This window comes from Metopolophium dirhodum, chromosome 5, assembly GCF_019925205.1.
Source record: "Metopolophium dirhodum isolate CAU chromosome 5, ASM1992520v1, whole genome shotgun sequence".
Lineage (NCBI taxonomy): Eukaryota > Metazoa > Arthropoda > Insecta > Hemiptera > Aphididae > Metopolophium > Metopolophium dirhodum.
In genome coordinates, this window is record NC_083564.1 from 22,064,170 (window position 1) to 22,091,651 (window position 27,482).

General features: G+C 31.7%; 2 protein-coding genes across 4 annotated transcripts in view; one reads left to right on the forward strand and one right to left on the reverse strand.

Annotated features, from left to right (window-relative positions):
- LOC132944403 (zwei Ig domain protein zig-8-like) overlaps nucleotides 1-27,482 on the forward strand; it is a 585,143-nt gene that overhangs the window by 23,044 nt on the left and 534,617 nt on the right. The gene's annotated exons all lie outside the window — the stretch shown is intronic.
- On the reverse strand, nucleotides 13,690-16,214 carry LOC132945783 (KRAB-A domain-containing protein 2-like). Of its 3 annotated transcripts, XM_061015549.1 has the most exons (5): nucleotides 14,656-16,214; nucleotides 14,527-14,599; nucleotides 14,386-14,457; nucleotides 14,096-14,303; nucleotides 13,690-14,002 (listed from the first exon to the last, which is right to left on the reverse strand). In XM_061015549.1, the coding sequence occupies exons 1-5, from the start codon at nucleotides 15,714-15,716 to the stop codon at nucleotides 13,752-13,754; spliced, it is 1,665 nt and encodes a 554-aa protein (XP_060871532.1). In that variant the 5' UTR covers nucleotides 15,717-16,214; the 3' UTR covers nucleotides 13,690-13,751. The 3 variants fall into 3 exon arrangements, with proteins under 3 accessions (XP_060871532.1, XP_060871531.1, XP_060871530.1); XM_061015548.1 differs by having other exon boundaries at nucleotides 13,690-14,303; nucleotides 14,527-14,598; nucleotides 14,712-16,214; XM_061015547.1 differs by having other exon boundaries at nucleotides 13,690-14,303.

A 27,482-nucleotide genomic window follows, 5' to 3' on the forward strand; every position in this document is an offset into this window, starting at 1 on the left:
TACAGATTATATATAGCTAATACATAATCAGTGGTTATATACATATAAGACATACGTGTACCCTAAATATTTAGGAAAGTTTTTATACAAAAAATTAAATATTCAAAATATGTTGTGAATAATTTCCTTAAAAAATCTATGAAATTATAATATTGTGTAATAAAGTTGAAATTCCAATGAACTATATTCGTGTTGCATCGAGCTGTGTCTCACATTGTATAAAATATTAGATAGGTGGTCAGTAAGTTTGTCAATTTTAGATTTATAAAGTTTTTCAATTGTATTTATCGTCACAACATTATAATCACGATTAAGAATTGTATGGTTGCCAAACGTATCTAGAAAAGTGTCTACCAAAATGAATCTCCATAGTCAGTATTAAAGAGCTGGAGATTTCCACACTTGTTGCTTATTCGCTTTAGTGACTATAAATTCAGTTACATTTCAAAAAAAAAATGTAGTTGCGTGATGGGCACTATGACATAATATAAGCGCTAGTGCTTAAATCTCCAGCTGTTTAATTATCTAACTTTAATACTGATTATAGAGATTCATTTCAGTAGACACAAGTTTCAAGTATGGTAATCATGGGTCGATGGGCAACCATACTATCTATAACCGTCATTATAATAGATGGATTAGTATAATAGCTGTGGTGTGCGGTAAAAGGCGATTGTGTATTATAATATATCTATAGATATATTTTACTTATATAGTTATATATATATAAATAAAATATCATATTTTTGCATACCGGACAAAATTCACGATTACAAACTGATTCTATTCTATTATATACATAAAGGGTGATTCTTTTATCATAAAATACTCATTATTTCAAAAAGTTTTAATGTTTTTTAAAATATTTTTTTGATATAGTTTCAAGTATTGTTAAAATACAACGTTTTTATTAAAAATCATTTTTTTAAATATTTTTTATTCTTATGTTTTTTTAAATTTTTGAAAAACAACAGAGTTTTAATTTCATATTCCAAAGCAGAATATTTTTCTAATTATTTTGATACATAAAAATCGAATTTAGGACGAGTGGCTTATGAGTTATAAGTATGTATTTCAAGTTTAGACAAGCGGAGTAGTGAATAAACATATTTTGCGGGGTAACCCCGCACCACTCTAGTCCGCACATCTAAACTTTAAAATATACTTATCACTCATAAACTACTCGCCCTAAATTCGATTTTTATGTATGCAAATACTTAGAAAAATATTCTGCTTTGGAATATGAAATTAAAACTCTATATGTTGCCATTCAAAAAAGTAAAAAACTTAAAAAAAATATAAGGATAAAAAAAATTTAAAAATATGATTTTTTAATAAAAACGTCGTGTTTTAACAACTTGAAACTATGTAAAAAAATATTTTAAAAACATTAATACTTTTTGAAATAATGAATGGTTCACGATAAAAGAATCACCTTGTATATTATTGATTATTATCATGCAAATTTGAGCCATAATTATAATAATAATAATAATGATAATAATAATAATAATAATAATAGTAATAATAATGATAATAATTACGTTAGGTATGCCATATAACAACGTTTGCGTTGGAGGGTTTTAGCGGTGTACGTTTACTAAAATCCTCTGAAATGTATCGCTCGGTGCGTATATACTTATTCACTCGATATACTGTACCTACATACGTTTAAATCATGTTTTCTGGTTCACTGGAGACTGTTTATTGGCCAGCAAAATATACTATATATTGTAATTATTTCAACTCGAGGGACCATTCGTTCGAGTTGCAGTACGGGCCCAATTGATTATATACATATACGGCAAATTGACCTACGATATTGAATTGTCGGAAGAAAAAAAAAAGAGGTTTAGCGTACAATAAAATCCCCCTCGTCGGACTCGGAATAGTTATAAATGCATTACCTGATGGATACTCATAAATCGACACCGCATTGTTTGTGGGGGAAAAAAAATAAAAAACAATGTAGGTATAATATTTATTCATAATTTTGTAATGCGCTCAAATAAACGATTCCTCCTCATCGTTATCAGTTTTTCGTTTCAAATGTTTTGATCTCCTCTCCGCGAGTTTAATGATTTCCATTTATTTATTGCTCTTCAGACCTCAACATTTTTGGTTTTTTTTTTTTTTAATTTACTTGGACGCATATAGAATAAATACTATAGTTTTTATTTGCAAAATGTACCCATTTAGTAGGTATTGCTAGATATTATTGTTACTTTTCATATTCGAATGACTTTAAATTTATTCAGTTACATTTTTAAATGATTATAAAACCATTTAATAACAGTTTGTTTTTTTCTTTTTTATTCTTCGTAATTTGATGAGTATTAATTTAGTTAAATTTACGTTTTTTTTTAAATTTTCATTTCATTAATCATTGTATAATTCATCGTGAGTATTTTTTATAATATTATAGATAGGTAATAATTCTGCTACACTGATAAAATTTGTCAAAACTATACCTCAGAGTAAATTTTACATAAAATATATAACACATAAGCAATTAATATATTATTATAATTTACACTTATGATTTATCAAAGCACAGAATATTTTTTGATTATAAAATTTTAATTAATTTTAATCACAAATATTTAATAGATATACAAGCTAGACTGGAAATGACAACAATTTATGTTTTTTTTTTTCAATATCTAATGATATTGGTTCAATAAGCGATTATGCGCATAGTTTGCAAACTATTATACAAGCCAAACGCAATGAAAGAACAAAATATTCTACCTATTTGTGAGCGAAATATCTATCCTTGCCGCTTGCATAATGTTACGATGATAAATTAAAATTACAGCTTTCTATTGGTCAGATATCTAGTTAAAAATTGAATGCAACAGAATATTCTATTGTTCTATGGAAAATGGACCCGAGCACTGCAATACAACAATGAATTATAATTATAATTATTATCTATTCAATAATTATCGATCGAATAAATTCATATAAACAGTACTTATTATACGATAATAATATTATATAGTTGCATTTTCGAAAAGATCAAGTGTTCTAAATTTTATTGTGAAAATATACTAAATAAATTAAGTTTGTTGCTGTTATTATTGTTTAGACTTCATTACGTACAATAGTCGTAATAATATATTATAATTATAGCTTAGGCACTTAGGTTAGGCATATATATACATATATATACGCCTACACTCAACACATCACATAAACATGACATTAAGCACTGAAATTTATTCAAAGTAAAATTGTACAGCTCAATCTAACGCCGAAATATATTTAACTTAAAAAATCATACGTTGTCTTGTGACTATAGTTTGTCAGTGTGATTAGTTATAGTAAGTATGATTTTTGTGCCGAATAAGATATATTTTTATTTTCAACGGGCACATAATTTCTGTATGCGTGTCATATACCTATTATAATATTTAGTAGATCATTTATTAAAATATTAATATAACAATTATTAGAATTACAATGTCTATAAATATAGTACGCTCCTTATGCGTTAGTTGCTTATTTATTTTTACCCTATAAAAAAAGGACTGCAGTTTTTGTTTGTATGTAATCATCTAATGCTTCGATAAATTTATATTTGGTTTTTTTTTTTTTTTAATTCGTTCATTCATTATTTTATTAATTTTAAAATTGTCGACCAATTTTCAATTCGGTTTAAACACGATCAACCGAGTGGAAATAAGCGGTTATAAAAGTTTATAATACCTACTTTTTAGGTCAGTAAACTTTCGTCTGTAATAATGGAAAGGCGATTGCTTTGCCGAAAGCAAAAAATACGCATATAAATCAAAAATGTATTTCTAACATCATATTGTTTTAAGCCCTACGTTGAACACAAGTCAACTGTATGATAATATGAGATTGAATCTGTAGTTTAACTTTTTTACTTATATAACGACTTCATCACGACGTGACTACTTATTCGAGTTTATACGGACAATAATACCCAAACGAATAGAATCCCTAATTATTAATCTATTGTATAAATATTATCTATTTACTTTGATCGATTTGAGATTCGGACGTGTTTGGAGGGACGTTTAGCTGTAACACGACATTGAAACGAACAATATAATATATATATATATTGGTTACTGGTTACTGGTTAGGGATTATGGTATAGGTTACCATAGGGTAGTACCGGCATCTACGCCGAACGATAAAGCCGTCGGGAAAATATATTTTTAATTTTAATCTTTATAATTCCGCCCCAATGAAATTAATGTCTTCAGTTTAAAATTCGATAAACAGACAATGATAATGATATATCGGCGAAAAGCTTATAAATACCTTTTATGTCCGATTTAAGATATATATATATATACCGCAGGCGTGTTAGGACTTGTAGAAACCCTCAAATTGATTAATGGACACCGCTTGCAATACCGATGAGGACATAAAATAATATCCGAATAAGCAAAAATCGTTCATTACAGTAATAAATCATTATTATTACGTCTCGAGGTAAAATGAAAACATTGAAAACCCATTCTTGTTCTTATCCTGTTCGGTACGAAAGTGTTATGTTCGTAAATAAAATATTAATGATAAAGAACATCGTTATACCGTCATGTTATAATGGTTAAGGGTATAATATATAGGTACATAGATTATAAGATTGTGCATAGGTTTATGATTTTGTGTTTCTGCCACCTGTCATTCCAGTCAAACGAATAACAATATAATACAACAATACAAGCAAAAACAAATGCAATTGATAACTAAGGTGGCATAATATTTTTTTTAGATATAATTCAAAATCAATTATTAGGATAATATGTAAAGATGATAGTAAAAAATGAGGTAAACTGCAGCTTTATTGGAGGTTTTTTTTAAGGAACCCGGTGTTGGTTTTTCAAATTGTACGCAATTCTATAACATTTGAAAATTATATTTTAGTTATAATTATAATACTTTTCCACAAATCTACTACCCGACACCTATTTAGGGGGATTGATGTGGTATATTATATCGAGAAAAAAAATTTTGATAGGTACTTACCTATTTTTTCATCCGAAAGAAGAAGACCAACTCCGTTTTTTTTCAAATAATGGTAGATACGATATGATTTGTAAAAAAAAACAGGTAGGTATGTCAGCAATATTTCATTCTGACGATTTTTCTGGCATGCTCCACTTCTCATTGGTCGAGAATTGATCACATGACTTATCAAATAAATACATACAATAAGTAACAAATGATAATAAATGTACTGATAAGGAGTAAGCTGGTAGCCATTTTATGCGTATCACAAAGTTGCTGACATACCTGTAGAATATTTTGTCGTGCGATTTTTCGTTCGCAAAATATAATATTATGGTTTTACTTACACCACTTACGATCGATATTTTAAAACAGTGATGGATGTACCTTTTCTCTCGTGTAAATACGTAATATTATCAAACGTATTTGACTTGAACAGTAAATAACTAAAAACTAATACATTTTGGCTTCTGTTTCGGTACATATTAATATTAAATCAAATAAAAATATACAGTCTTGATGTTTAAGACTTTTTTTTTACAAACACTCGACAGTTGTATACAGCTGTTCATCGGTAAATTAAATAGAGCCTATTCTAGAACGATATTATCACGGTGCAGTCGACCTTTGCCTGCAGTTTTTCCGAGATAAATTCGTAGACACGAAAACTAGAGTTACACGGCGGCAGCTTAAAAGACGCGTATATCATTTCGTCATTAATATTTATTATTTTATACCTGCGTAATACATTATGTACCTACCTAAAATATTTTCCAAAGCAATAATCATATATAATTTATAAGATCACGAATAGAAACCTTTAATGTACATTTTTGAACGCTGCACAATATAATGGCACGAGCGAAACTTATTTTATGCGCCGACACCTTGTTAGTTATGACCTAATTTCCAGAGTTGTAAATATTTAAATACCGTTTCTCATTTTGAAAATGACTTATTTTATGTAGGTACAATGTCGCGTAAACCGCAGTAACTATATACAATGATATCTCAAACACTTAAAGTTCATAATATTACAATGAGTAATATTACGAAGTAGACGTCGTGTAAGTACATAATGTATAATAATGTGTTAATCAATTATTGATTATTATTATTATCGATCATAGGTAAGATCCTCCCGATCAGTGCTTTATACTCTATAATATGTTGTTTCAACAATTAATTTACTAGAATTGTTACGATAGTATTATTTGGTAACCATACTACAAGTGTATATTAATATTCTATTTAAGGAAAGTAATATTTTTACTTCCTGTATTTATTTAGTGAAAAAAAATAGCACGAGGAACCATTGAATATCTCGTGTATTATAACAAAGCGTAATAATTATTCGGGGATCCATCTTTGAGTGACCCGGTCCCATTTTAAAGTTCTTGTAGTTGAGTTACAATACTTACAAACGCTTTTCATGACATATATCAGTGTGGTCCAACCCCTCGTCCCTCAAAGCCTTTTTTTTTGACCCTCCTAAGAAGACTACATAATATTGTGTAATTTATAATATGTTTAATAATTTTAGCGTTTACAAGTGTGATGATTTAAAAAAAAATCTGAGGGCGGCAGTCGGTCGTATCGCCGACTAATAATAATAATAGTCATAATGCGTATTTTATAATGTGGCGACTCGTGTATTATATTATTATTATTATATCATAATGTTTGTTATAAATTAATAAAATACGAATAAAAACATATTTTTCGCCCCCCCCCCCTCTTTGTTTTTAAACGTGTAAATTGGCCCTCTAACTAATGCACGTATGTAGGTTTTTGGTGTCTGCTGCAGTGCAGTCCTTCGACTGCGATATTATAATCCGACCGAATGACGTCGACGTGACACGTCAAACGCCGACCGCACCCGAGTAGGTTTTAAGTCTCGAACCTTACTGTTGAAATCATATCTATACAAAAAGGAAGTGGCGGATATTAGGGGATGGGTGGGGTTTTCACCAATTTGTAATTTGTTATTACAACATAAAATAACGGGAGGGGTTGAACGTCATTACCCCTGTGGATTTGAAATTCACCCCCCCCCCCTCCCCCTTCTGAACTATATATCCATTCACCACTGCAAAAAAGTCGGTTAGTAGAAAGAGCTGCAGGATAGAGATGACATCATTATATACGCGATCATTGTTTCATCGTTACAACAGATTTTGTTGGCGTACGACATTATGAATTTTCGATTTCGCGGGGTGCAAAACAAGAGTGTAACACTCCACTCGAATAACATACAAAAGGTACAATAGAAAATGTTCCCGAGCGGTGTGTGTGTGTGTGTGTGAGAGAGAGAGAGAGAGAGAGACAGAGCGTTGTGTACGTGCGGACTTCCGTTCCAAACGACTGACGGGGAAGAAAAGGTCGTCTGTGAAAAGTGAGCTTAAAACTCTTACGTTTTTAAAACTGGTAACGAAATTATTTCCACACAAACAAAGGGCCCGAATAGACTACCACCTAGAGTCTTTAGTATTGTTTTTCCACACACACTAAGAGACGCTCTCACATCGGCTGTATTACACTCTGTCTGTTGTTTGTGGAACACCTATCTACGACGTATAATTTGTTTTTATTTTTTGGTCTGCTCGTGCACGCGAAGTAATGTATACGCGTAAAATTATATTATTTGGGTACATTAATGCGGTGTCGAAATGAGAACGAATGCGTTAATTTTGCCGGAACACCTAAATTTGAAATTAGTTCTCTAAAACAATTTCAAAGAAAATTCTCGCCGAAAAGTGTGCTTTGAGGATTTAAAAATAATAAATCCGTCTACCGTATATCGTCGTTACGATAAAAAATGTGCACGCCGCACAGCTAACGACTAAATCCAAGAATCAGATGACCCATTTAGGTAATATTCATCTATTTCAGATGGAATTTATTAAAAATACCAATAACCCGCAGACGAATAACACAAAATACAGTTTTTTAGTAGGAACAAATTCCAGCCGTATCGTGTTAAACGTTTATTTCTTATTTTTTATGACACTTAGTCACACGTAGCTTTAACAATGTCATTTTAAACTGACGCGTCGACTATTCCATCCACTGCGGACACGAAAATCAAAAAAATAATAATCTTTTGCAATTCAACTGCAATTCAACTGCACACGGTAAGTGCATTTGAATTGTTCGCGTTCAATTGTTTTATTCGGGGAAAAAAAATTATATAAAAACATAAATGTTATAAAATTGTAGTACCTATACATGTAATAGTACAAACACTTGCGTAGTAAAATTATTATTCTATTCGACTTTTGTGGACCGTATACACACTGATATTTTTTACTTAGAATTTACAACGCATAAATATCACAATGACTTGGGACAAAAACTAAATACGTCATAATAATATCGTAGCAGATAAAAAAAAATTCGCAGACTGTAGTAAACATTTTTACGGTCATATTATACGATAATCATATAATATGTAATATAATACGATATATTTTAGAATCTATATTGTTATCACCATTGATCGAATCGGAGCTGTGGGATTCGCAAATCGGCTCCGAACGGGGGGCGGGGAGGGTGAACGATCGTGGTGGGTGCTCGTTCATTCGCTGCTCTATAATAGGTCCCCCCCTCGCCGAAACGAATAATGAATGAAATAAAACCGAAGAACAACATCGGCAGCGATATCGGGGCAGAGTTCGGCGGCGCGTGTACCATAATATTATGCGAACGCAAATGGACTCTTTGGAAAATTTGATATTATTACAACGTTGTACATTTATGGCGTCCCGCGATTCCGTTTGGGGTCGGTCATATTATCGTTATTGTTTTTAGGTACTTACTGCGTGTGACTGCGTTTCGTGTCGTCAAAATTAAAATGTAAAACTCTACGGCCTTCTGCACATGGGTGGTGGTTGTGTATTGACCTCCGCAGCGTTGAGAGCGATTCGGTGGCGTTCGAGACAAATCGATTTAGATAAAAAACCACGGATTATTTGAAAACAGATAGTGCACTTCCTACAACACGATAGAAAAAATGAATACGGTGCTCCGATTGGTCTCCGCCCAAAACGGTGTGACCACATACGGCAACGCTTAGATATTAGATATAATTATTTAGTAAAAATGGTATTCCTAACGCTAACTTTTCGCCCGTTGTCCGCTATACATTAATTTATGGTGGTGCGGTCGCCCGACCAATGAGAACCGCTAGATTGTATGATCAACATTCAATAGCAGTTTCAACCGTTGACATGGCTGCACTGATTTCACAGTTTTTTTTTACATCCAAGTGCACAATCCGTTTTCATATAATCTGCGTAAAAACTACTCAGTCGAGCTTTAAGACGTCAGCGAAATGAATATTATGGAAAAAGTGGGTACCAGAAATCTCATAATATATAGCTATCAAGATGAATAATTGAAGGCATAATTATTACGGTATTTAGGTTATTCTTATTAATTCTCTCTCTTTTTGTGATCGATTCATTACCAGTTTACCGAAAATCGCATAAGACGAATTTCGTACAACATCCTGAAATGAAATATGCAAGCCGTCCGAGCAAGTTAGTGATAAATTTTAATTGAGTTAAGTCAAATTGATAGAAATAACATTTTAGAAAGTTTTAAGTTAATAGTTATCATAATTTTTTTTTAGCTCTGGTTAGTTTAAAGTTATATGGAAACTCACAGTTAACTTATTATTTTTTTTTCTTTATACAAACAGCCAATAACAATAAGTTTCAAAATAGTAAAAAGTAAATGTTTATACAATATGAACCATCTATAATAATTTTGCTATATATTTTATTATTCAATTATTTATAAATACCTAGTAAACGTAACTCGGATTTGATTGAACGTAACTCGTTGTTATAATTATTAAGTTTATATGGATACAAATCATTTAAGTTTAAAATTGAGTTGATGAAAATGAAATTAAAAAAAGTTTAGTTAAAAAGTTAAAATCAATTTAACTATAGGTTATGCCAATGATTGAAAATATGATCGGTTATTATACTTATTACCTAGGTATATTATTAAACCCTCGCTGAAAAAGAATAGAGTATAAATACTACATGAATTATTACATTTACAAAGTATGGCAGTTACATAATAATAATAGTTGTCTGGTACGCTTAAATAAATCAAAGGCAGTAAATTATAAAATTACACAAGACCCGATGATGGCGCGGCGTACCCACACGCGCGTCGTCATTCGTTTGAAATATTATGTATTTTGCGTTTGAATTAATTTACAGAAAATAAAAATATTTAGATAATAATACAATTTTTGGTATTTATCTGTGTCTTGATGTTTTTTTACAATATGAAACCCCTCTCCTTTTTAATTATTCAGCAGATATTATTTTGTTGAGAATATCTAAATCAAAATTTGAACTAGTAGTTTTTGAGTTATATGTATTGTTTGAAAATTCCATGTAATTTAAAAAAATGAAATATTTCAGTATTTTAAAAAATTTTGTTTTATTTTTAAATAAGTTCTATAATTACATATAATTGTCATAAATTACTTTCATAATTGTATGGTACCTATATGTATATACCTAACCTTTGGTATTATACATTTAAAATTTTAAAATATTTTAATGTTTAAATGATACAAGTAGGTATACAATATTATACATGTATCTTGTATACCTAATGAATTCTTACATTAGAAAACACTGAACATTGTGTTAAAAAAAAATTTCAATGTTTCACGTTTTTGTGAAATTGTTCATACTTCAAACACTAGTTATATGGTAGCGGGTTAAGTAGATGAATTTAAAATGTTAGTAATTACTATTGATTTATCAATATTAATAGTCTGTAAAAATGATTCAAGCATAATAAATACTAAATCTAATATTACATATTATTGTATCACCATATTGTACGAAGTTTGTATTTCCACAATGACTCCTTAAGTAGGCAGTCAAAAAAAATATCAGGAATTTGAAAATATGGTTAATTAAGTAAAATTGAAAATTCTTAAATACCGAACTCGAATAAAATGTAGCACTGTTAAACGGAAAAACAGGGGCGAGCAGGCATAAAAAATCACCCTCTACATTACACGTGGGTGCAGTACGAATACTATGGGCATTTCATGTCCTAATTATTTCAGATCTCCTAGGTAGGTAAATTATCGTCTCCACACAGGACGACCAGGACTTCGGGCAGCTTTTATAATATGTATGTTAAGCCCGTTTGCAATAATAACAATTGTTTATGCACATACCACATAACATTATTACAATTATTTAGTACTATTATACTGTTACAGTTATTATTAGGTATTGTTGCGCTTTCGGCATCGCCCACGCATACTTTCGTCTATGTATACCAGCTATGGCGTTATTGTCATCGTCAAACATCATATAATACAATATTATAATGGGTTCGGCGGCCCACGCGCATTGACTGAAATATTCTAAGTCTGTACATCGCTTGTTATGCGCACAAACACCCTAGCTGGGACTTTACAGTAAGCTACAACTGTAATACACCGATACCTATCCGCTTTATATATTATTGTTATGTCGTTCATGGGAATACTATACACGTCGCGTGTCCTCTGTTTGTCTCTCTATACACTACAATAGTAGCACAATCGCCCCGGGGGATCGCATATATATCATACAATAATTTATAATATTGTGTGCCGGTCCATAAATGTCGTACGACCGTTGCAGTTTACAATATTCCCGCTTCCGCGTATCTTAGCATGACGTCTCTGGCTTAGCCCCCCCCCCCCCCCCCCGCCACTAGATTTGAGTTTTCGTACAAGAGAAATCCAGGGTCATCGTCTGATACACGACCTATACACCTGGTCGGGAAAAAATAAAAAGTTACATCGTTTTCGAGTTCAAAGTGCTGTCACGTCCTCAGCACTCTCACTTTGAGCGGTACTCGTGAAAACGACTCGATACGTGGAACTCGCACATGCGAGGTCTGCAGACGAAGTCTTCGGGTAAGCGATTTTCCGCAGTGTCGTTCTGCAGGCAACCGATCTGGGTGTGTCCTTGCCCGACCGATCGTGTATAGTTAATATAATAGACCTATAAACTAATGGACATCGCTGGGAGAGAGAAGTGAGAGGTACGAGAGTGAACGAGAAAAGAAACAAAGTAGTAAACTACAGTGTGACTACTGCCAAGTTACAATAAAATCTGCCAATTGTTATAATATCTTATTGGTAACATAATAACTGATGTGTGGTTACCAAACTTGTGGGTCTATGCGGTAACAACCATATTACCTATATATTATTATAATATATGTTAATGGTTGATAAAGAAAACGGAAAAAAAAGTAAAGTATTTCCTCCATGATTTACTACTCTATGTTCTTTCTCTCTTCGTTCTCTCTGCTTTCTTTCTCAGTTATATGATTCCCTATCATTGATGGCATCGTGGAGTGGAATGCGCTGTCTATTAGTTATTATAAGTCTATGAATAATATGCGTAAACTCACTAATAAAATATAATATTACAATAATAATATACCCAGTAGAGACCGTGGTACATAATAATATGATACCACAGTGGTATAACAATATCGTCACCGGTCCTAGCACGGTTTATACAATAATATATTAAGCTATAGTTTACCCGAGTGCGTATTATAGACCTTTTACTAATACCGCTTCACGTTTCTCACATATCAAGATGGGCGACGCTTTTCGGTCGCCTACTGAGTCACTCTGATACGGTAATATTATATACATAACATATGATTAATTTGCTAATGATAAATTTATTTAGACAAGTCTCAATACTGTGTAATATATTCACACTAAATATTTATACTAAACGAGCTACATTACTGTGCCATGTCGGCACGCGACTATCAATGTATTTGCGTATAGGATAATGGGCATATTTATAAGTCAAAGGTCTATGCGGTGTTGACGTATATTACCTGCGTACTTCACACGCGTGTCGCTCGATTTCGAATCGTGGACGTAATAATATTATTGTTATATATATATATATATATTATTGTTTCGAAACTATATCATTATAATATGGTTCTCTGTTCTTACATTCTCGGAAATAGATTCGGAAATAAGCGCATAAAGACCAAATTTTTGACGGGAATTTATCTAGTGAAAAAATAAGTCGCGAGACGTATAACAAAGGTTGGAAGGTGTGGCCTTATTCACTCACGTATCAGTGGTCGTCAAATATTACACTTTCTGGTCATGGTATTATCTTGCCAAATCTCCTACGATAACACGAACATTCTTGTCATCCGTGTTCAACTATCGCAAAAATACTGTGTCATTATAAAACACGATTTTTTTCTCAACAGTAAAATATTTGTATTTACTCTCAATTGATTTCAAGCCCCTTCAAACCCCTCTATTTGTGCCCATATGGCTTCATACCACGTGGTTGAATCGATTGTCACGAATCAATATATTTTATGATTACGTCTCGTATAATACAATATAAATATGTAATTATATTATACCTATATCGGCTACAAAGGTACTTATTATTATTGTTAATAACCAATCTATATATATGTTACAGCTAAAGTGTTGAATTCCGTTATTTTATGAAATAACTAGGTAGTTCATGAATTACCTACGAATATTAGTTAAAGTATGAAATAATACATGAAAATTGTACTTTAACTAGTTATTTCATAGAATATCTAGTTATTCTGTACAATTTCAGTTTGATATCCGTTAAAGTATAAAATACATTAAAATTTAAAATATATATTATAATATTTTATTTTACTGAATTATGAATTAATTATAGTTATATTATTTATTTATTTGTACATGTAAGGCTATTATGGCATTTAGAGTTGCACAACACCTCTTTTTTTCTACAAACACATCGCTTTGTGTCACATTTTTTGGTACAAGTGCATTTAAAAAAACCCTGACCAGTTCCCAGTGACTGCGCAGTTGCCGCAGATCTTAATGTAATACTTTCATTTGGAACAGCTTCTACAGCTAACAAATTTTCTGAACATACTGTGAACTGGGATCGAGAGTATAGTTGTTTTAACACTCCTGTAATTATATAATGTTTAAGGTAGGTAACAAATAAATAAAAAATTAAAATAAAAAATAAAAAATTACTTGTATTATTTAAATTTTTCTTACCATCATTGCATCCCAGTTGATAAAACCCATCGTCAGTTAATTTTAAAACAACTGCAATAATTGAACGAGGATCACCCTTTCCTCTATCAACATCGGGAATTTTGATACGCACTGTAGAACCAATATTAGCAACCGCAAATTTAGTATTTGATAAATCTTTCATTCTTTTTGCCTGTTTTTCCAAATTTTCTTTAGCTTTTTTCCTCTCCTTAAAACATTTAATTATTTTTGTAATTACAATATTAAAGCTAATTTAGCTATATAATAGCTATAATATAATATTGACCTACCGTAGCAATATTTAAATGAACTATATCTTTTTCTGTGCCAACTGTTGGTCGATCTACGTCAGTAACGTCATCCTATAAAATATAAATAAATAATTAATTTAAAAATAATAAAAATAATTAATGATTAATTTTTCCTCCTACCGTAGCAATATTTAAATGAACTATATCTTTTTCTGTGCCAACTGTTGGTCGATCTACGTCAGTAACGTCATCCTATAAATAAATACTTAATTAGTCAATTACATTAATACAACTTTAAAGACATGGATGATATTATCCAATCGGGTTTCTGTCTCTAGCCCTGAGTTAATAGTTTGTTGACTTACAGCTTCTTCTTCAGATTCCATTTTACGCAAGATAACTTTAGGTAGAAGACTTGAAGATAGTCCAGTTTTTGGTACACTACCAAACATTGCTTCGTATGGACTACGTTTAATTCCGGAATGTAAAGCTTTATTCTTCATAAATTGTACAAACCGAAGGCCTTCACTCCATTTGTTGGTATTATTGCTTTGCATCCACGTAGTCAGCATATTTTCAATATCCTGGTTTGCTCTCTCTACGCTGCCCTGAGATTGGCTATGTCGTGGTTTGCCATGGACAATAGTCAATTCGGGCCACATCTCTTTTAAAGAATTTACAATTTCATTACAAAATTCTCGGCCGTTATCCGATTGCAGTACTGAGGGAGCACCAAATAAACAAAAAATATCCAAAAGAACGTATGCAATCTGTTCAGCTCTTTTACATTTCAAAGGTCTTAAAATACAAAATTTGGTCAGATGGTCCTGATAAACCAAAACAAATTTATACCCTGCGTCAGACTGAGATTGAAAATCAATTAAATCAATTTGGCAACGGCTGTTAAAATCTTCAAACACCATTGGTTTTACAACAATACCTTTTTTTTGACTTTTTTTTTTTTGCTGGCAAGGTATACACAAATCTAAGTATTGCTTAACATCAGATTGAGTAATATTTTTATAACGTTTATTTATTTCATATAACATGCGATCTCTGCCCCCGTGTCCAATAGAAATATGAATTTCATGTAAATAATCAAATATTTCTTCAATCATAACATATAATTTAACATTTTCATTTTGATTACTTACGGGTAGTATTAATTTTTCAATGCCGTTTATTTTTACAATATCGTAATGTTTTTCTAACCAATAGTCACGAGAAGATTCCTTTTTTATTTTCATTTTTCTCACGTCTATCATCAAACTTGCATATTTTTCTTTTGTTAAAACTGCACTATTTGGTTTTAATAAACGATTTTTAACACTAATATAAAACTTTTCTTTCATTAAATCTAATTCATTCATTGTGAACAATATAGTTAATACTTAAAATAATAGTGTAGAGACAAACGAACTAACAGCGAACACGTGTGACTGTAAAACTATTACTAAACTTTAAACCTGTATAATACATGTACCAAATACCAACAACAAAAATCTTATAATAACACGATAAACGATTATCTTATAATAACACGATAAACGTACATTGCGGTCACCGATAATCTTATCTGATTTAATGTGTTATATTAAATTGTTGAAATGTAAAGGTGGGATCACACGGCGCGTTGCGCGTCGCGCGGCGTGTGGAGTGGTATAGCGCGGTACAGTTGACGCGCCGTCTGATTCGTGTTGCGCGGGGTGGCGTTATTTACAATTTGACACATTAACTAAGTGATGCCAGGGAATGCATAAAATAACTAGTTAAAGTATAAACTATATACATTACCTACAAGCTTTAGTTATTTTATAAATTACCTAGTTATTTCATAAACTAACTGATTCAACACTTTAACTGTAACATATATATATCAAATCCAAATACTACTCACTCACTCATTCATCGATATATTATCTCAAAAACTACAAAACGTACAAACTTGAAATGTGGAATAGTGGTTCCTCTAATGGCACAAAGTTTTTGAGAATTTTCCAATACACTAATTTTAAAGAGGGACCTCGAGATTCACTGCGGAAATTGAAAAGTTTTTTTTTGTTTAAAAATGGTTGCCATTGGTCACTCGGGCAGACCAGGAACAAGCATATTATGCATCGAATTGTCACGCTTGTGGCCTCGAATAAAGGAACCACATCTTAAAACCGAATGTATAAGTATGTACAGATTATGCACTCAAAAACTGCTCAGTTGAATTTGACGAAAATCTCATAGATTGTTTTCAGAGATATCAGAAAAGTTTAGAGAGTAAGTTGTTTAAACCACGTTAATACCAAGTGCTAAATCCTATCCGCGACTTGCGGTTGTCCGTCTATATAGGTAAAACTATTTCACTAATCTAGGTACACTGACGCCGATTCGTCCGTGAACTGAGGCACACAAAAACCGAGATACACTCAAACCGAGATACATATCCATATAACGTATATATACTCTATTCCCCGTAAGTTGACCCACTTTTTTTTGCGCACGCAGAGCATGGGGAAAACGTTGTGACAATAATATATAGTTCACTATAGTTCTACAGTTTCACATCGTGAAACACCAAGGTGTATACGCAGTGAACTATATTGTCACAACATATTATCCATACACTGCGTTAATATGTTGGGTCAATTTACGGGGAATAGATTAAGTGTATACCGGTGGTCACCAAATTGCGGCCCTCAGACAAATTTGATCAGGCCCACAGACAATGAAAAAAAGTAAAAACCAATAATAAAGTACATAATATTATGTGGGCTCAGTAGCCTTGCCGGTTTGATTGATTTGCCACCAAACAGTAGCTGTTTTTAAAGTTTTCAATATTAAACATCATTATCATTACGAGATTTCACATAAGTCATCTGCCGAAAAATGTCCACCGTGAGTTTCGTAAATCAAAAATCGAGAACCTGCATATAAAATATTAAGTGCACGAATCATACACACAATTTCAAGCAGTTAGTTGAGAGCAATGCATTGTTCTCACTAATTTTAACCCAATTTTCTATTTATATTATAATATTGTTATACATTTTTATTTTATTTTATTTATTATTATTAACGCCACTAGGCCATTACTTTTGCATTATGATATAATGTGTTGAAAATATTTGCTTTGACTAATTTGACTGCCCACGAGAAATGTACAATGTGGCCCTACAAAAATATTGATCGGTGATCCCTGTGGTATATATATATATTATATAACCTAACCTGTATATTCTATACAGGATTTTCCACGAAAAAAGAAAAACTGCACGCGGGCCAAGTCGGCATATTCGGATATTTATTCATATAAATAGTAAATACCTTTAAATTATCGAGTCCGTTTGATTATTTCCGGAAGCGAATTCCAGGTCAGCACACCAAACCTATAATTGTCATCGTTGGGACTTAAAACGCAATCGCCGGTGCTCGGAAGTTGTTATAACACTTGTTACTCGTCCGCTATCCGGTCGAAGTACAACAAAATATAACTAAACTTTTATAATAATTGTATGCGATTCACGATTGTGTTATATTTATTATTCCGACCGGGCGAGCGACCAAAACTTAGTAAAGACTTCTACTCATTTGTCGACAAATCAACGCACAATCGATTTGCCGTGATATTGCATATTATTATAGGTACCTATACCTATATAATACCGTTCGATATTGTCATAATATTAATATATTAAACGACGTCACTCCCTCTTCGCGGAAACATTGTTGACGGGGGCGCACTATATATCGGTACCTGTTTAATATTTATGAAGCGATCCTCTCCGAGAGTTATGAATAATATTGTAAAATGACATCGATCTCGTAGGCACATTATTATTCTCAGACCTCATTATTATATTAGCCAACCACCAGACAGGCGAGTGTGATAGTAAACATTTATCACCGACTAAAAGTCGAGGTTATCGCGTCTACAATTTGCTCTTAAGTTGCCCGACATCTGTTTGTGTTTTAAACGAAAACATTATAGTATCTTACGAAAAACTTGTGTTTGTAAATGATTTCGGTCGGTGCTATTTTTCACGTGGCTTCATTTTCACGCGCCGCATTATTCTTACTACATCACGATATTATCATAAAAACTTTTGTTTTATTTATGAATCGTGATTTAAAGCCAACTTAGTTGTCTTTGATTACAACAAAATTTTAATATTTAAAATTATAGACACTCCGATGCATTGTTACACGGTCTTATTTTTTCTCGACAATAAAATTATATATTTATACGCATCTGTTGCCCAAAATATATTTTTTAAATTGAAATACATATTGTATAGCAGTTATAACTAATCATAAATAATTTATTTATTGAACGATGTGTAACAGAACAATGTCCAAAATCGATAAAATATTATAAAAACACAATTCTATTTTTAAAAATTAAGCTCAAATTTTACACCATAACATATTTAATCTAGAAAGAAGTTGATTCTTTCTTTTAGTAAAATACCATTCTAATACCTATTATTATAAGGAGTTTAAAACAAAAATGTACCGGTATAGAAAAATTTGATTTATGAAATAATTTTTAGACTATTGAAGTTTTAAAAGTTTTTTTCGAGTTAAGTGTACTTAACGTTCTTATCAAGGGACATTTTATTTGGAAATATTAAAAGTAAAGGTACTTAAATAATAATTTATTCACTGTTTATTTTTTTAAATTTATTTTTCATAAAAATTAAAAAATACAAGTAAAAATCGAAAATCGTCAGTTTTAAGCAAACGGAAAATTATTGAGCTAGCAATAATATTCACATTAAAATGTAAAGTACCTAACAGTATCTTAATTAAAATATATTATTTTGAGTCTCTGCAGCAGAAATAGAAACTTGTTAAATCCTGAAAAATCGAAAAAAAAAATAGGCCGAAATAGTAGGTAGGCGCAAATGCAAAATTCGTGTTATAATAATAAATTGTAGTAAGAATTGTCTCAAATAAGACCTTTTACTGTATTAAATATTTAAATGCCTATTCGAGGTCTACAGAGTTTCACTTGAATCAACATAATAATATGTCTATATTCTGTGTATGTAATTTAATATTATTATATTATTTAATACAATGTTGTTTTTTATTTTATAGACAATAAGAAAAAGTGTTTTAACGATGGTAATAGGTATGATATTTGTTTGAATATTTAAAACGAGCGGAATGAAAGTTTTTCATTATAACTACTTTGAATTGTTTTTTTTTTTATTTTAAATGGTGTAAAATAAATACTCTAAAACTTTATTTCATTCCGACTTTTATTTTTTTCTAAACAATGTTCAGATTAAATAGGATTTAAAACTTTTAATCATTAATACTGTTCAGTTCTCACTGATATTCATAATTTACTATTTGTTTAGTTGTACCGTAATATAACACAGTTTAATCATCGTAAAAAGAAGAAAGAACGAGTGATATTATATTTCAAATTTCAACCTATTACGTTTAAAATATTTACCTAGTTATGAATGATTAATGGTATATAATATGTTTGAACACGAAAAACCTCAATATTTCTAGTAAATTCGATACCAATAAAGCCACGAGACATTAATTAGGCCATAATGTTCAATCAAGTAATCCGTTTGAATATAATATATATGAACAATAATTATACGCCAGAGACTCTCTTCTTCAGTAAGCCCTAACCTGACTTTAAATTATGCACATATTATGTTTAAACGACCCATTGTAAAAAAAAAAAATGGCATTCGCATCATAAATTATTTAATAACTCAAACATTATATTTCACCGTTTTGTGGAAATATTTGAATTGTACGTTCAAATTGTATCACATTCGTGATTCGTATTTATTACACGCCATTATCGTTATCCAATTTGAATTTTTAAAATCATTTAAAGAACAATATAATATTATACAAACTTTATTTTATGGTCTAGTTTACATGAAATCGGAAGAACACAACTCTGCGTTTGAATGAATAAAATGTTGCATTAGTTTATAGTCGTCAGAGTCGTCATTCATTAGATAGTGAAATTAGGATTGACTGAATTCATGTTTCGTTACAATTGTAGGTAAGAGTGCATTATTACATACATAGGTCTTAAACTGTAAAAAATTTATTGATTTATGGTCGATCGTGCAGTTTACATTTAAACGGGATAACACAACTCTGCGTTTGAATGAATACAATTTTACATTGGTTTATCGTCGTCAGAGTTGTCTCTCATTAGATAGTACCTACCAAGGTATTTAAATCCACGGGATTGAATAAATTCGCGTTTCGCTACAATAATAGGTAGTGGTGCATTAGTACATACATATAGTTATAAACTGTAAAAAAATTGTTTTTCAAACTACAATGGAACCTTGGAACGTCAAAATTACAGGAAAATTAAATTTTTTCGACTTGTCGAGGTTTTTGACTCAGTATAAGGTCAGGTTAGGATAGATTAAGCAAGGGGACGCCATTTGTTTCAACCTATAATTAAGGTTTTCGACTCGTCATCGAGGATCCACGCTGTATGTAATATATTTTATCAGCTATTTTTTAAAATTGAATAAGAATTTGACATTTGAATAGGCATAAATAATAAGATAAATGAACGTCCTATTTGCGTTGAGAATGACCAGATTCATCGGATGCATACATATATTATTATTTCGACCGAGTCTCGTTGATTTTATTTTTTTAATGAAACACAAAGGTATCTTTTGGTATCTTCGATTTAAAACGCAAAGACTAAACGACATCTATCGATACAACAATATCGTAAATTATTAAAATACGTGCGGAAACTTTTCAATGGTAAATCTTTCGTTGTCAGTCGTTCGGTGTGCATACAAAAATAAAAAATAAAATAATTGTTAAGAATCGTATGATATTATATAAATAGCTATAAAAAAAAAATACAATCGTCTAATATAAACATTTTTTGTTTATTTGTACTTTGTTGTTATTATATTCCTCTCTTGTAATAAAAATATAAACCTTTTTTAATTGATTGTTCTGCAGCAATATCGTAATAGCTATTATACGTACTGCCTAATTAAAATGCCGAATAATTAAACTAAAAATATGTAAAACTGAAAAATATAAAATTGATTATTCAAAGTACTCACAAAATGGTCTAGAAATAATTTAATAATAAAAAAAAAAAAACCGTCATAATACCGTAATATTTATATAAACATTCAGTTACACCTGCAGCTCGGCTACTTTAATACTATTATTATTATTATTATTATTATTACTATAACGCGAACGCAACATTAGTGTATTCTGTGCTTATATTATATTATCATAACGTTTTATAACTGATTTTTTTTTTTGCTCAATTTCTGTTGGGAAAGTACACAACTGTTATGCAGCCGTTGAGCTGCATAAAACGGCGGGCAGTGAACACGACTGAAAACCAACACAGAAACGTCGCGTTTATCGAGGAAAAGACGCTGAAACGGCAGTTGTAGAAACGCGCAGACCGGAAGGAAAACAAATAAATAATAATACGTTTTTTGTTTACATTATCACTATCGTGTACGATAATAATCATAATACATTTCCATATCGTCGGTTGGCGCCTAAGACTCGGTCGCGGATGTGTGATAAAATAAACCATTATAATTTACTCGGATCGGTGGCTTTTGATGAGATGTGAAGTTACATTATACCTGATCGTCGTGTGCGGTGGACATGATCAGTATCGTCTCGCTCATCATTGCGAAGCATTTGCGCGACTAAAAGGTTTGGTAAATCTACGAATGTCAGTCGGCCCCGGGTCTTTTGTACATAATATATACCATAGTAAACTAGATGAAATATTTTTATCACACAATTTTGGGTGGTTCAAGTGCACCTCCTCAAGCGCGTGCTCGGCATACTGATATAACGGTACTTATTTTTCACTGAAAAATAATTGTTTCTTCACCCTCTATACATATACGTCATGCTGCAAGCGAGCCGATCGTCTGCTATAAAAAAAAAGTGCGTTTGAATAAAAAGTGCCGCATATTATAATTATATGCAATAATATTATATAGTCATTGTCGTCTATAATAATATTATAATAGACGGTTACGACATACTACTAATAATAATGCATAATATTATTATAGCCGACCACCTTAACTGCCTACCCCCTCCCCCTACAACAGTCGACGCTTCGTTCGTGCGTATGCCAATAATATTACGTACACCTGTTATATTATTATTATGATTTGACTTGCGATGAGGATTCGACGAAGCCGCGTCACGGATAATATGATATCGTGTTATGTTGTTATCATTATCATTATTATTGTTGCAGTGTTGCCTGAACAAATAAGCTGCGAACAAACGTGTCTTTTGTAAAAAATAAAAATAAAATAAAAAAAATACACTTGTATACAATATAATATATTATTATGTAGGGCGATGGCGTACGAAAATTCAGCTCGTCAGTCCTCGTTATGTACTGTGATGGTACACTACCCGCACCACCGGAGGCCTTACCGAAGTTGGCTCGGGGCCAACACTCGTATATAAGAATAACGTAAAGAACGTGCATCGTTGTCCCTCCACCACGTGTACCTCCACCGCTTACCTCCAACCACACCCCCTACAACACGCATACACACTAACACACACCCTCGACCGATTCAACCCTGCGACGCGGGAGGTTTCTCTCGACGGCCTCGCACAGTCGGACGACCGAGGCTGCATGCGTAGGATCTGCACCAGAGGTTCGACGTTTATCGTCTGGCTTTTCGCCTCGAAAACGAGTGGTGTGTACCGTAAGACACGATTATCGCACCCGACAAATGTCCTCGTCGGGTGGCAATAAAAGCAGATACGTCCGTCGAACTAGTCATATAATAATATTTTTATATTCGTTTATAAGGGGAAATTATAGTGGAATGATAAACTGCTAATTTTACAAATTATGTAGGTCATTTCCTGCATAGATATAGTGTTAACTCCTACAAGCGATAGTAAGATAGTAGTAAGTTTTAAAAAAAAAATAAACTACTTTTTAATATTTTCGGTCACACATCAATTTTTTTTTTCAATTAAATTTTTTTTTATTAAAATATCAAAATATAACATTATCATATAACAAAAAATGTTTGAAAAATATATGATGTAAAGTACTACCAACATGTTTAACTGAAGGTGGTTTCAATAGAATACCACTGTGTATAATCACACACAAAAATAGTAAAAAGGTGGTTTCGGTATAATACATTAATACCACTATGCCCCTGCAGAGATGGACAAGTGGATATCGCTTGTACCGTTGTTGTTTTCTCCTAGAACACTTATATAAATTATCAAACTAAAAAATTTCGTCCAGCCTCCAGCGGAAATCCTTTGATTAATAAATTACCGTACATTATTAAATATTTAAAAACCAAATGACTTAAGTGTATAGGTAAAAAAATCAAAATAATGTTAAAAAAGAAATCAGTAGAAAAAATATGTCTTCGTATTTTCGACATTAAAAATAAAATATCTGTCTTGCAATACATTAAAACATAATATTATACATAAATCAATTCAACAACCTATATAAATAAAAACTTAAATAATTATAATCATATTAAAATAAATCGTCAACCGAGTGTTTGTATTTTGTCTATAAAAATATATTTTTATATTTATTATTTACAAGTTATTATTTGTTGCTTTTTGAGCTTTTCAATTTCAAAACCGTGTATTCAAATAAAACGTCGGAGTGTGGGATATTACCCTATTTTTTTTTTCAAGCAAAAATGTCCATTTAAGAGATTACAGTATCTTTGATTTTCAGGTAAAAAGGTTATTCGTGTAGGAGCTTACATTTTGGTTGTTTATAAATAATATGCAGTAGGTGGTATAATAATATAGAGAAAATATATCGTGGCCGAAATTCCAATACTTGTTAGTTGGCATATTATTATAATATATCGATGGCTATAAGTCAAGACGTAGGTCGCGATACCCTCGTCCATTTATATTTTAACGTGCATAATATGTGACTAATTAGACACAATTGTGTATACCCAAATGGTTATTGGCTTTGTATCACTGCCCCAGCGCTCGATCCCATGTCTGCTTTTAAAAAGAGAGCGTTTCCATCACTTTTTATGCGTCGAAAAAGACCGTGGTGCTATGCCAACGACACTTTTTTAATTTCATAAAAAATATAATATCGAGATATCGGTCAGAGTAATAATATTGCTTTATTACTTGCATAATTTAATATCAAAAACGACGATACGACAAACCCAAAAGTGAACAATTAAAACACTAAACATTAAAAGTCTGCCTGTTTAAGTATAGTTCCATAAATTATAATAATAAGTACCTATGAGATTTATCTTCCAACCCGATTCGTATCTCTTTTACCACGCGGTATTCAAGATTTTACATTTGAAATAAATCCAAGAGTGGGATCCCGACACATTGTATTAATGCAATATCTGGTATCTGGTATCTGGTGGGTTTTGATAAAAATGCAATTATATGGGTACACCATTCCGTTGCGTTTCACATAAAAAAAAAACGTAGGGGTACGCTAACACTTTGGAAAACTCAGCAGAGGTTACTCCGTCCCCTTCTCCCTCCTCATAAGTTGAGCACTAAATTTATATACCAGCTGTGATATCAAAAGCCAACTGAAAAATCGAATATTTTTCGGTATTTCCGTAAAAACCAATATTGTTTGATAGAAGAAAACAAATCGAAAAAAATTCAACGAGAGTTATAACCAGGGCTGTGAATTGAATGCACTAAAAAACCTTAAAAATGCAATAAAATATGCACTTAAAATGCAACAAATGCAATATAAAATGCCAAAAATTATAGAATATTAAACATTAGTGTCTTACATTTTACATGCGTAATTACATTACGTGTTTATTTAAACAAATAATAATACAAATATTGATTGAAATGACCGGAATTTGAACTAAAAAAAGAAAATATGACCTAAAAATGCAAAATAAAAGTTTAATAAAATGGATTCGTAGTTACATAATTCAAACTATGTACCTATACTTACAAAAATACGTTTCACAATCACAAAAAAAAAAAAAAGCTCATTTCTTACAAATTCACAGCCCAAGTTATAAAAATTATAGCGATAATTATGCACTCGCACAATACAATATGATATTTATGATATTATTATCGAAAGATTTAAAATACATTTTCTGAAGGATTTGGTGTTTGTGACGTACACGCAGGTACTTTTGGCGTGTGAGCTTTCGATTTGTTACGCCTCTGCAAATACGTCATCGACTATAATATACACGCACGATAATACTTACTATACCGTATACCACATACCTTAGTATTATTATATATGTTTCACGTATTCTATGCGGCGATTCGAGTGAAAAACGATACGTTTCGAGAGAAAAATATGATAATAATAATAACAATAATAATGCGCTGTAAAAATACATTTGCGTTTGACGCGACTCGTCTCGTCGGGCCGGCTGCACTCGCGCGTTATAGGTATATGTGCGAGAAAAGGTTATTTCCCCCCCCCCCCCCAGCTATGTGTACACACGTCGTTTTCACGTCACCACGTTCGCACGGTTTTCGGTTTTCCACAAAGGGACGATAATGCGTCTCGACGAGACCGAAACGTTGACACACAGTCGGGTGAAAAAAAAAAAAACCGATACTTACGGTAAAAAAATACGTTGTAGGCCGCTGCGGTGGGCACCTGATGCGTACACAATAATAATAATAATAATAATAATAATGTGTTCTACCTATACAATAATAATACATCAGCTGTGCTCCTATAGTGTATACACGACCCTATATAGACATCGCTTCCCGCCGGTTTATTTTTTAACCGAAATCGTCCCGTTACCGCCCGAGTAAATATTGTTGCAGGTACCTACACGCCGGGCGAATGTGATTTTAAAATTAGAATAATATATTTTCATACAAAATACTTTGTGGGCGAGCGTTGTACGATTCCCTCCAATAGGGTTTTACATAAGTATAAAACCAAAACAGGTAACAAATTATTTATTTTTTAAGAACCAAAAAGAAACCGAAACCTAAATCTTAGTTTTTCTGGGAACCTAACAGGAACCGGAACCATAAAAATCATCAAGGTTCCAGTCCCTATAGTGGTCCTACTACACTTTGTTTCGAACGATCTCGGTCTTTATATTTTAATAGAAATATAATATTATACTATAATTCTGCAGCGTCATGATATATCGGCTAAAAAAAAAAAAATGATGTCGTCGATTGATGATTTCATTACGGATCGTCTGATTTTATTGGAAAATTTTTGGGGAAAATTGTCCCCAGTTTGTTTCGAACGATCTCGGTCTTTATTTAATGGAAATACATACTATAATTCTGCAGCGTCATGATGTCGGCTATATAAAATGATGACTTGATCGATTGATGATTTCGCTTTCCATTCGACGAGGTGTGCTGATGATATTATGTACGCCTATAGGAGATGTTCGTTTGCCAACGAAATATAGACGGTCGGTGCGCACACGTGTAATATTCCAAAATGCGTAAACGCGTCAAAATATGATATTATGTCGATTAAGTGCCGACACTGACGGATAAACAATGAACGAAAAGGCCAGTAAGCATAAAAAAATGTTATCCTGTATAGGAACAACGTCAATACGTTACTACCCACACAATATAATATTATATAATTTTTTTTATTATCCGATTTTTTGAAGTTAAATTTCAATAATTTTTCTCAGGTTATCATAATGGTATCTATCGTAACGGGGAGTCGCAAATTTTGGACTTTTATCTCCGACTGCCGATTTTCTTTTTTTCTCGCTCATCATCGCGATAAATATCAAACATTGACAGTACCATTATAACTATATTATAATATCGTCAAACAAATAAATAAAACGATTAATTGGAAAAAAAATGAAGAAGTTTTAACGACAAGGAACAAAATCGTATTGTATTGAAATGACGAGATTATAATATTATAAAAAACAAGTTTCTCGACAAAATTTTTTTATCCGTCTAAAAAAGTCATACCTACACGCGATATTATGCGCGTCTGAAATGTGTAATTAATAGAGACGATCTAAACCATATCATACCTAATAATATGTACACCAAATAATTTTTTTTTAATTTCATACATTTTAAATTGTATATGTGTCTTCAAATTTAGATTTTCAGTCATCACACGCTGGAAG

Bases quoted from the DNA above. Each gene is read 5' to 3' on its own strand.
- LOC132945783 (XM_061015547.1), bottom strand. From the start codon at position 15,716: ATGAATGAATTAGATTTAATGAAAGAAAAGTTTTATATTAGTGTTAAA. The intron at 14,458-14,526 runs GTAGGAGGAAAA...TATATTTTATAG, and splicing joins TTCATTTAAATATTGCTACG to GATGACGTTACTGACGTAGA. The intron at 14,304-14,385 runs GTAGGTCAATAT...AAATGTTTTAAG, and splicing joins TTCATTTAAATATTGCTACG to GAGAGGAAAAAAGCTAAAGA.